Source organism: Ochotona princeps, chromosome 6 (assembly GCF_030435755.1).
Source record: "Ochotona princeps isolate mOchPri1 chromosome 6, mOchPri1.hap1, whole genome shotgun sequence".
In the NCBI taxonomy this organism is placed as follows: Eukaryota; Metazoa; Chordata; class Mammalia; order Lagomorpha; family Ochotonidae; genus Ochotona; species Ochotona princeps.
The window spans coordinates 11,167,144-11,178,255 of record NC_080837.1 but is presented as its reverse complement, the minus strand read 5'-3'; the positions used below and the strand labels follow the sequence as shown (position 1 = coordinate 11,178,255).

Here is an 11,112-nt window from a genome sequence, read left to right as displayed (position 1 = left end):
GCGTCTCAAACACGTCCTAAAGCGCCCCGGGTACGACAGGAGGACCGCCGGGCTGCTAGGGGAGGAGATGCGCCCCCGCTAAGTCGCGCGTTGGGAGGCAGCCCGGCCAGGGCGCGGCTACAGCCGGGAGCTCCTTCCCCGCGTAGCCCAGCCGAGCACGAGCCCGATTGGTCGCCGGACTCCGCCTCCTTCCTTCCGCCTGCAGCAGACGTTAGCGGGAGGCGGCAGGGGCGGGGCCCTGTGCGGTTGGCCACGCCCCTCGCGGAGGCGCGTGGGCGGGGCCCGGCCGGCCGGGCAGCCCGCGCACTCGGCAGGAGCTGCAGCTGTCGCCGCCCGCGCCTCCGAGGTCTCTCGGCTTCCTCCAGCAGGGACCTGGGCTCGGCCGCCATGTCCGCCGCGGAAGAGGTTGACGGGCTGGGCGTGGCCCGGCCGCACTATGGCTGTGAGTGCGGGGCCGGCGAGGTGCAAGGTTCTGGTGGGGGAGAGAGGTGGTCGCGTTCGCAGCCTCCGAGGGAGTTGGCCTCGATGGTGGGTGTGCGGGCCGTGGGCACCCGGAAGAGCTGGCTCGGCGGACGGCCAGGCCCCCGGAGCCGGCGCCTCCGTGGGCTCCGAGGTGGCAGGGAGGGACCTCAGAGGCCTCCCCACCGCGCCCGGACTGGGGGCCCCACCCAGTGCCTCCCGTCGCCCGGCTCGACCGAGATTGGGAGCCGGCCTGGGTGAGGTGGCAGCCCGGTGCAGGGCGTGTCCCGGGGGCCGCAAGAACGTGCTGCCGCTGGTGCTGCCTGGCGACGTGGCCGAGAGCTCCCCACCTGCTCGCCCCGGGCTGTCCGAGGGGTGCGGTCCCTGGGCAAGTCGCTTCATCTTGCATGGACTTACAGTTGTCTCATCGGGATTTCAAAAGAGAGCGAGATTGCAACCTTAGCCCGTTTGACTTCCTCATTTTTTGGTAGCAGGTTCCTGGGACATCAAGTTCCAAGGAGTCATGTTCTTGGCTTAAAGGATAATTTCACGCACTTATACAATTCCACCTTGAGCTATTGTGCCACGTTCGTGAAATTCAAGATAAGAGCGGGCCCTGCCTTCCAAGAATATTTTTTTCCTTTTCTAATCAGAGAGACAGGTGTGCACACCAACGGTAATGTGTGATGGAGAGAAGAGACAGGGAAGGAGGCAGACAGGGACTTGGGGCAGCAGCCTGAACACAGGTGGGGACGGTGAAGGATGCTGCCGAGGGCCTGGGTGGGGCAGGAGAGGTGGAGGCCGGGTGGTGTGCAGGAAGGCCAGGCTGGGGTTAGGAACTTACTCCACAGTCTGGGCACCGCTTCAAGCTCCAGCCCCCAGGCTGTGGGACCCTACTCCTCCTTGACCTGCAGTCACCCCACCTATCAGAGAGCAGTGCTGGAAACCATCCTCCACCGTTTCCTGCCACTTAGTTCTCTACAGGTTCAGGCTTTGCTCCAGAGGGGGGTGCAGTGCCACTGGACCTGCGCTGGGAATAAATCCTGGTGGACAGACAAAGCAAAATCGGGCCGAGAATTCAGATCCGTATTTTTGTTGAGATTTGTTTTATTTTGAAAGGCAGAATAAAAGAGAGAAAGGGAGAGACCGAAAGAGATCTACTGCCGGTTCACTTAGGGCTGGGCCAAGCCAAAGCCAGAAAGGTGGCACTCCATCTGGGTCTCCCGTGTAGGTGACAGGGGCCTGAGCACTTGGGCCATCACCTGCTACTTTCTCAGGCACATTAACAGGGAGCTGGATCAGATTTGAAGCAGCTGGGACTCTAACCTGTGCTGTGGTTTGGGATACCTGTGTGGCAGGTAGCTTAACTCGCTGCTCCACATGCAGACCTTTCCAGCCAATGTTTTTCAAGGTTATGCTAAAATGCAGTCCGTGTTCAAGCTTGTGTGAAATGTCTCGAAAAAGGGCATGATGAGTATAACTGAAACTCTAGGGTTCTTTTTTAGGAAAGGCCTCGTACTCTATCTGGGGGTGTCTACACTTGTCCCTGCTGCTCTGACCTGGGTAGTGACAAGCAGGCATTTGTGGGCGGTCTCAGGCGGATGACTGATCTTGCTGTTTACCGGGCCCTGCTTCTTTTTTCTCCTGTTCTAGCTGTCCTGGATAACGAGAGACTCACTGCAGAGGAGATGGATGAGAGGAGACGGCAGAATGTGGCTTATGAGTACCTTTGTCATTTGGAGGAAGCCAAGAGGTAAGGATGCCAAGCTGGGGGAGGAGGGAACAGGTGTAGCTGGGAGGCGGAGGTTGGGGATGTCAGTACAGGTAGAGGACTGATTCATGGGAGCAAGTGACCTTGAGGGTAGCTCATCAGGAAATGCTGTGTTGAATGTTTCTGTGTCCTGAAAAGTTTCCAGATTTCTGCTGTTAAGTTTTATGCTTAATAGTATCTTTTTGGGTTTGAAGTTCTTAGTCTTCAGGTTTTACGAAATTCCTCTGGTTTTCATTTGTACGTGAATTGAGTTCCTTCCCTCAAGACTGGGGGGATGTAGGTAACATGGGAGGCTTAGAAAAATTAGTATTATTGGGACTGGTGTTGTGGCCTAGCTGGTAAAGCCTCCACCTGCGATGCCAGTGTCTCATATGGGCACTGGTTCTTGTCCTGGCTGCTCCACTTGTGATCCAGTGCCCTCTTAATGTGCCTGTGAGAAGCAGTGGAAAATGGCACAAGTGTTTAGTGCCCTGCCACCCACATGGGATACCTGGATAAAATTCTGGGCTTCAACTTGGCCCAGCCCTAACCATCTAGGGAGTGAGCTGGTGGATGGAAGATTCTCTCTCTCTCTGTAACTTTTACCTTCAAATAAATAAATCTTAGGATAAAGAGTGGGTAGTATTGTTCATATGGGTCTACCTCCAGCAGTATTGTGACGGGCTCCCCTGTGCACACATGACATGTGCAGGTACAGTTGTTACTTGGCTTCCATGGATATCTGGTGGTTAATTTCCTTTTGTTCTGTTGCCTGTGTTCTTTGTGAGGCCCCAGGACAGAGAGATGTAATTATGGATCATGCTTTGTCTAAGTTAACTGCTACAAGAGCTAGCAAGAGGTAATAAAAGGTATTTGTAGTCTAAAGTTAATGACAAAGATATTTCAAAGAGTGCTAGATAATAAGTGGTTTTGTTTGTTTTGGAACAATTCTGAAAATGTTAAAAACAGTATAGGAAAATCTCCCGGAACAATACCACAAACACTCTTTACTCCCAGAACTAACCCTTCCGATCTTTCCTTTGCCCCTAAAACACACAAAACAGGGGCAGACATATTCATGATAGTGTCACAGAAGTTCACCTAGCAGGAGGTGACCGTGTGGTCAACAGAGTGGGCATTTTGTTTCAGGAGTTTTGTAAGGGAACGGGTACTAAGTCCTCTGCCACTTACGTTGTATTCTGGTTTTGCTTAGTTATTTGAAGAGATCATTCATCTCCCAGCCTACACCTCAAATGGCTGTAGTGGCCAGAGCTGGTTCTGGCTGAAGCTAGGAGCCCAGAACTCCATTTGGAGTCTCCCGTGTGGATGGCAGGGATCCAGGCACTTGGGACACCTTCTGCTTCCCTCCCAGGCTTGTTAGATGGTAGCCATATAGGATGTAGAGTTGCTGGCTGGGACTTGAACTGACACTCTGATATACAAGTGGTGGGTGGCTGAACATGCTGCACCCCCACACCAGCTACGACCTCTAGCTTTGAAAGCTGCCCTTGGTCTGGGTGGGCCCTTCTGTGCTCTAGAACACCAGAAATTCTCTTCACCTTGTGGTGAGAGGGAGGTATCCCAAGCTATTAGCCTGCCTTCTTCTGAGGAAGATTTGAAATTTATTTGAAAGAGTGGCCGAGTGCGGGAGAGCACTTCCGTATGCTGGTTTACTTCCCAGATGCTCCGCACTGGACCAGAACCTCAGAACTCAATCCAGTCTGCTACGTGGGTGGCAGGTACCAAGGGGTTGGGCCTTCACAGCTGTCTTTCAGGGTGTCTGCTAGCAAGAAACTGGAATTGGCAGCGGAGTGGAGATGTGAATCTGTGCATGCTGGAATGGTTTCTCAAGTAACATCTTAATCCCCCACCTCAATACCTTCACCCCTGACAGTGTTTTGTGTGTGTGTGTTTGTGTGTGTATGTTTAATTTATTTGAAAGAGTTAGAAGGAAAGACAGAGAAAAGTCTTTCATTTCCTGGTTTGCTTCCCAAATGATTGACTGCAACTGCCACAGCTGGGCTGGGCTGAACCTTGGAACTTTCTCCTGGTCTCCCCCAGGTGGGTGCAGGGGCCCAAGCTCTTTGTCCATCTTTCGCTGCTTCCCCAGGTACATTAGCAGGGAGCTGAATGGGAAGTGGAACAGTTGGGACTACAAACTGCATCCATATGGAATGCTGGTGTTGCGGGTGGTAACTTACCTCACTATACCACAGTGCCAGCCCCATTCCTGGGGAGAACTTTAATCCAGGTACCTGGGTCTCAGCAGAGGGCCAGGCCATAGCCAAGATCTGGAAACTCAGTCCAGTCCTCCACACAGGTGACAGGGACTCAGCTCTTCGCACCATCACTTGCTGACTTGCTGGATGCACATTAGCTGGAAACTGGAGTCAGGGAACTAGGGAACTAACTGCCTGCTAGTGCACCTGGGCGGAGCAGGGCTGTAGAGTCGGGAGTGGAGTTGGGCGTTCCGCTATAGCGTGTGGATGAGATACAGACGTCTTGATTGAGAAGCCATTGCCCGTTCCTGATACTTTTACATCCTTTGGAGTTGTCTAAGGCCGTGGAGCCATTTATGATGTTCTTTATTTTCTTACACTCTGGGTGATAAGGGAGATTATAATAATGGCCCTTGTCCCCCTTGTCCTGGCATATGCCACCCATTGGCCTAGCTTTATGGTAAGTCTCCTAAATTGGGGAGGGAATTGTATAAAATTTGGAGTTTTTTTTTTTTTTTTTTTTTTTTTTTATTGGAAAGCCGGATATACAGAGAGGAGGAGAAACAGAGAGGAAGATCTTCCATCTGATGTTTCACTCCCCAAGTGAGCCGCAACGGGCCAGCATGCGCCAATCCGATGCCGGGACCAGGAACCTCTTCCGGGTCTCCCACGCGGGTGCAGGGTCCCAAAGCTTTGGGCCGTCCTCGACTGCTTTCCCAGGTCACAAGCAGGGAGCTGGATGGGAAGTGGAGCTGCCGGGCTTAGAACCGGCGCCCATATGGGATCCCGGGGCTTTCAAGGCAAGGACTTTAGCTTCTAGGCCACGCCGCTGGGCCCGGAGGTTTTTTTTTTTTTGTCTGTGTGTTTTTGTTTTGGTCTGAAGCTTGAATTAGGAAATTAAGTAGAAGAAAAGCCTGAAAGTGTTATGGTAGGAAAAGAGGGCTGATGTGGTCGCTGCTACCTCTCTAACAAGTGTCCTGGGCACACCGCAGGCTGATGGCGTGGGCTTTGCTATAAGCCTGGGCTTCTGTTGCCAGCTCAGTCTCCTACTGAGGGGAGCTAAGCGGCAACCCCTCGCTCCCCCTCTAGGACAGGGACTCTGTGAGTTGGCCCTGTGCTGTTTCTTTTATGTCCTCCACCTCTCCCAAGTTGGAGCTGCCTAAGGGGTAGGGTTTGCAGTGGCTCCAAGGCCAGGAATCAGGATCAGAGCGCTCTGCAGGGGACAAGGGCTCTCTCTCCAGCTGTATTTATAATATCCCTACTCCTCCCACCCGAGCACAGTGGCCTCATTGTGAGTCCCGGGGTACTCCATTTTCTTCAGTACTGTTAACAGAGCTCTGTCTTGGGCAAAGCCGAGAGTGTGGAGAGAGTGGAATATGAACACACGCTGGACTGTGTGTGTGGAAAGACAAGTGTGTCATGCCCCAAAGGTTAAGTGGGAAATGATGAACATGTAAATTTGGGTGGTTCTTCAAAGTGCACACTGAGAACAGTTGGGAATTAGAACCCATAGAAATTGGTGCTTTTCTTGATCACTTCCATATGGGAGTTAAGCTGTCCTCAGGAGATGTCATCTTGGGATTCGAGGCTTTTTTGCTGAGGACTCTGCAGCAGGTGAGGACTTCATTATCTCTAGGCTCACACTGGGGCTTGTTAGATCTTTCTGTCCGTTCTAGTCAGGCTTTGCATTTGTTGAGGCTACCAAGCAGTTATGTAAGAGGAATAAAGAACATTTTCATGGGATGGAAGGAGGTGACATTTAAATAGACGAAATGCTTGGGTGCTGTGCAGGAGGAAGTCCTTGAGAGAGCTCAGAGGAAGGCACAGGTGGAAAGAACTGAGAAGGGAATGCAGGGGAAGAAGTATGTGCTGCGCTGGAATCGCTAGAATGGGGAAGAACTGTGTGATGTTGCACCGCCCCCTCCCCTGGGGCAGAAGGGAAGGGTAACAGCTGGGTCTGAGTGGAGGCTTTCTGTAGCTCCCCAGTAGGAACAAGAGGTTAGCACTGACTAGGAGCCCTTTGCCTGCTGTAATTTAGGGGAACTGAAAAAGTATCTTGGAAAGAACCAGTTCTTGTGAATAGTTCCCTTTTGTGCATATCTCTTCATTTTTGGCAGTGAAAAAAACACAGCATTTTCTGGGATGGGCTCCATCAGATCTCATTTTCCTCTAAAACATATCAGAATGGCGGGACATCTAGATCTGTTCTGGCAGGCACACTGTGGTCATCTAGGATGTCTAAGGAAACCCAGGGGATAGGCTGGGTGACTAGCCAGAGAAGCTTCTAGAATCCTCAGAGAAACAACACCAGCTTCGGGCTGAGGTTGCCCCAATGTGTAAGCACCGCTTAACCCATTGATCTGGGGCCCCTAGCCTGTGGTTATTTAACCTGAGGTGCCCCCTAGTCATATGGGACACCTATAAAGATTTAGCTTGACCATTTAGTATACCACTCAGTGTGACTGTGAAGTAGATGTTAGTGGAGTAGTCTGAGTGGAAATAGAAGCTGGATACAAGTGAGTCGTCAAGGGAAAGTGTGGGGTGAGATTTCATCTCAGTTGTTCAAATGGAGAGAGCAATAGAAAGAAGCCTTAGGTCTGGGCTCTGAAAATGCAGCCCAGCTCCAGGGAGAGAAGTGGGTGTATTGAAGAGTTATTTGTTAAAGTGGTTGAAACCAAGTGCTTCTCCACATAGTAACAATGTTGCAGCTGGGGAGTGTGAGTTCCTAGTGTGGCCAGAGAAAACATTTTACCCCAAAGAGCTGAGACAGTACAGCCAAATTTACAATTTAGAAATGTAGCGAATAGGGCCCAGAGTTGTAGCCTAGCAGCTGGAGTCTTTGCCTTGCATGCACCAAGATCCCATATGGGTGCTGGTTCTAATCCCAGCAGACACGCTTCCCATCCAACTCCTTGTTTGTGGCCTGGGAAAGCAGTCGAGGACAGCCCAAAACCTTGGGATCCTTCACCTGCATGGGAGACCTGTAAGTGGCTCTTGGCTCCTGACTTCAGATAGCTTCAGTTCCAGCTTAGGGAGTGAATCATCGAATGGAAGATGTTCCTCTCTGTCTCTTCTCCTCTCTATATATCTGACTTTCCAATCAAAATAAAATAAATCTTAAACAAAACAGAAATGTAGAAAATAGGGATTAGTTTAGGCGTTCATTGTAGTAACTGTCATTATTACTAAGAAAGTTGGTTGTATGACTGTATACTCAATATTTAAGTAAGTCTGAATTTCAATAAGTCTAAATCAGATGTCTTTTTGAACATCTTGGTTGGTGAGGTTCTTGGTGAAGTGAGGCTTGGAGTTGGGGCAGGGTGAGTTCTGCCTGAGTTTGCCAGTTAGGAAGCTCACAGGGTGAATCTGAGTTTGGAGCAGAGTGCGTTTGGCAGCGGTGCTGTGAGGGATGCACGTGGTAGACGTGTCCCTTCTCCTGGCCCTCCAGCAGACGCAGTGTGATGGTAATAAGGCCCTGGTGCATGTTTCTGGGAATTGGATAGTCCTGAGGGTTGGCCGTCCTCATTCTCCATTACAGACTAGTTTGTATCTGGCAGGAAAAGCTAGATGACAGCGCTTCCAGGCAGCGGGATGGGCTGTAGGGCATGAAGACTTTTCTTTTGTATTTTAAGGCCATACTGCATATTTAAAATGATAATGAATTTTATAATAGAGAAAAGGAGGAAGAGAGTAGGAAAAAGAGAAAGTCATACAAGTCCATAATTTTTAGAGAATTATGATAACATTTGGCTTTCTAAGCTGCTACGTTGTTTTAATTACTGTTTTCAGGCTGCATAATGTCCATTATTTACTTAGGCTTATTCCAGTTTCAAGTCATATTTATTTGATTGTTATTTTCCTGGGTTATCAGTTTATAAACTTTATTTTCATGTGCATTTTTTTCTGTTTATTATTTGGTTATCATCTAGTGTCATGATATTAACATTTCTAAGTCTTGAAAAAAATATGCGTGTTGATGTTTTGGCTTGATTTTTCCATTTTGTCTTTTACACTGTAGAGTTTTAAATTTTATGAAGTATGTGGAGGATAGCAGATGTGGTACAGTGGGTTAAACTGCTACTTGTGACACCCACATTCCTTATCAGAGTGTTGGTGCGAGTTTTGGCCACTCTGCTTCCAACCCAGCTTCCTGCCAATGTGCGTAGGCAGCAGCAGATGACAGCTCAAGTGCTTGAGCCCCTGCTCTCCATGGGGCAGACCTGAGTGGAGTTTGTGGCTTTTGGCTTCCTGTCACTCTGCCTTTCAGACTAACAAAGTAATCTTCTGAAGAAATTGAAAAAGTTTCTGGGTTAACATAATGTGAAGAAATACAGAAAAATTAAACAATAATGGATCTTTAAAGCTGATCTTTCTGTTGTTGATCTGTTCAAAGCCTAGACTTATGTCTCCCAAACCTTGCTAGGACTTTGTTTTATATTGGTAGGTTTTTTTTTTTTGTTTTAAATGGTATGATATTTTGGAGACTCTGAATCTTCAGAGTGAACTCTGATGTAAGTTAGTCCCCGTTTTTTTACTGCTGGTTGGCAGGTGGTGGCTATTTTGTCAAATATTAACTCACTTACGGTTACACTCCTGAACGTTTTATTCTGTTTCAGTGAGCCCTGTTCCTTCTCATTGAGAAAGACTTATGACTTCACGTACTTGCACTTCCTATTCCTGAGAAACAGCATCTGAAGCTAGCTTGCTTTTAGTTCCATGTAACTGGATTTTTTTCCATTTCTTTCTTTATCTTTGATTTGAAACTTGCAGAATTCCTTGAAGTATAATTATTTCCCCAGGTTACTTATTAGGGTTGCTGTTGGTGTAGTAATTTTGCCTGTAGTGTGCAGACTCTGCTTGATTTATAATACTTTTTTTTTTTAATTTTAGCTCTAGGAAATTATCCTTTATACCTTTAATAATTGGTTCTGATTCATTAGTGCCGTCTAGGGGATTAGATCCGCACACTTGTTTTATGACTGTTCTTCATTTCATCTGTTTAGGCTAAATCATAACAACGATGATTTAACACAGCTCGTTTCAGGCGTTTGTGTACCTTGTGTTCCACTGCCTGGGTTGTTTTCCTGGGTTTCTATTCATGGTAGTCCTTTTGTTCTGTTGTAGTTTTCCGTTTGAACTGTTAGGTATCCTTCCCCTTTTGTTCTGTTGCTGATTTGCTGAAATGGTTTCTGTTTAGTTGATGAAGGAGAATGTGGCACATGTAATGTTCTTTCCACTGTAGGGAAAAATGCAGGGGTAGCCAGGAGAGGTGAGTGAAATGCTTCAGCCATTCCCTTTGCAACAGTACGTGGGAGAGCAGATGTGACCACAGCAAACCCGTGTTAAGTGACCAGCTAAGTGGCCCGCTTGTCTAACACTCAAGGATGGGAAAGTCTGCCTGTTAAGTGGCCAGTTGGTTTACCTGATTTGGCATATGTTTTGTTCTGGTCTTGCGGTCAGAGTAATAATAAGAAATAGTATAGATTGTAACAAAATGATAAAAATACATTTCAGCCCCAGGAATGTCATTATTTGGCTTTGCTCGGGGTCTCTGATTTCTCTTGTCCCTGCTTCATGACAGAGCGATTCAGGGATATCTATTGGCAGCAAGACTCCTTGGGACGTTTTTGAAGCCATGTGATGTTTGATGGATTTGTGGTTGTTTCCAGTTTGAGCTGCTGAATAAACCGCTTCACAAGAAGTGTTTTGTGTTGAGAAACTGCTGGTAGGCAGAGGGAACCCATCCGGAAGTGATTCACATCTCTGCGGCTGTTTGTTTAACTCGGGACTCGGTTGCCTGGAGACTATTCTTGAGCAAGTTGAGTGAAGGGTGGTTGAAGTGCCTGATCAGACCAGGACGGGACTCTGCTGATGAAAAACGAAAGATCTGGTTAATGGTTTATTCTGAAGAGTTTACTTTTCCTTACTTAGAATTGTGTGTTGGAAAGGTTTGGCCTTTCTGTAAGGCATTATGCTTTAACCTTTAAAAGGAAGGTTTTGCCCACCTCGCCCCTCCCCTACAAAAGCAAAATCCTGTAGTTTTTATGAGGCCATGGTGATCTATTGTATTTCCTGTGTCTCCGAGTCAGTGGCCTCTTATTTCCTCCTCCTTGCTTGGTGGCATCTTCAGTACTCAGCACTGGCTCTGTGATGAGCACTGCACTTGCTTTATCTGATCAGCCATCCTTGAAGCCCTGTGGAGTGCTTATTATGTATTTTCAGCAGATAAGGAAGTGGTTGGACCAGGTTATGTGTTCCCCCCACCTTGTTCCCTGCTCTGCAGCATTCTCCAAATTAGTGGTGACAGTGGGGTCGATCCCAAATTCATGGTGAAAGATGATGCGAGTCAGGGTGATTTTCATTTCATAGAGGGGGAAAGGAAGCTAATATCATTTGGCCCAACCACCTGGAATTCAGGCTCCAGTCTGTGTGACAGTATCGCTAGTACTTTAAGCTGTACAGATAGTCTCGGATGCTAATACCAGGTCAGCTGGTGCCTGGGGACATTTGACGGGTCCTTTGCCTGCCTCTGGTGGTGACTGAGAGAATGAGCTATTTGATGGATGTCTCTTCCTGCAGTCTGCTCCAGTCGCTGCTCAGTGGGGGCACAAGTCTGCAGATGGCTCCTGTACTTGGGAGTTTAACTGGCTTGTTGTACTGTGCCTGGTTGCTTTTCTTCTCCAC

General features: G+C 48.5%; 1 protein-coding gene across 1 annotated transcript in view; it reads left to right on the top strand.

The window, feature by feature from the left end:
• Window positions 1-265: 265 nt before the first annotated feature.
• Window positions 266-11,112, top strand: part of IQGAP1 (IQ motif containing GTPase activating protein 1) — a 92,621-nt gene continuing 81,774 nt past the window's right edge. The window contains exons 1-2 of the mRNA XM_004577920.3: window positions 266-442; window positions 2,113-2,212. Coding sequence (XP_004577977.2) covers window positions 388-442; window positions 2,113-2,212 — 155 coding nt within the window. The 5' untranslated portion in view covers window positions 266-387. The remainder of the gene's footprint in view (window positions 443-2,112; window positions 2,213-11,112) is intronic.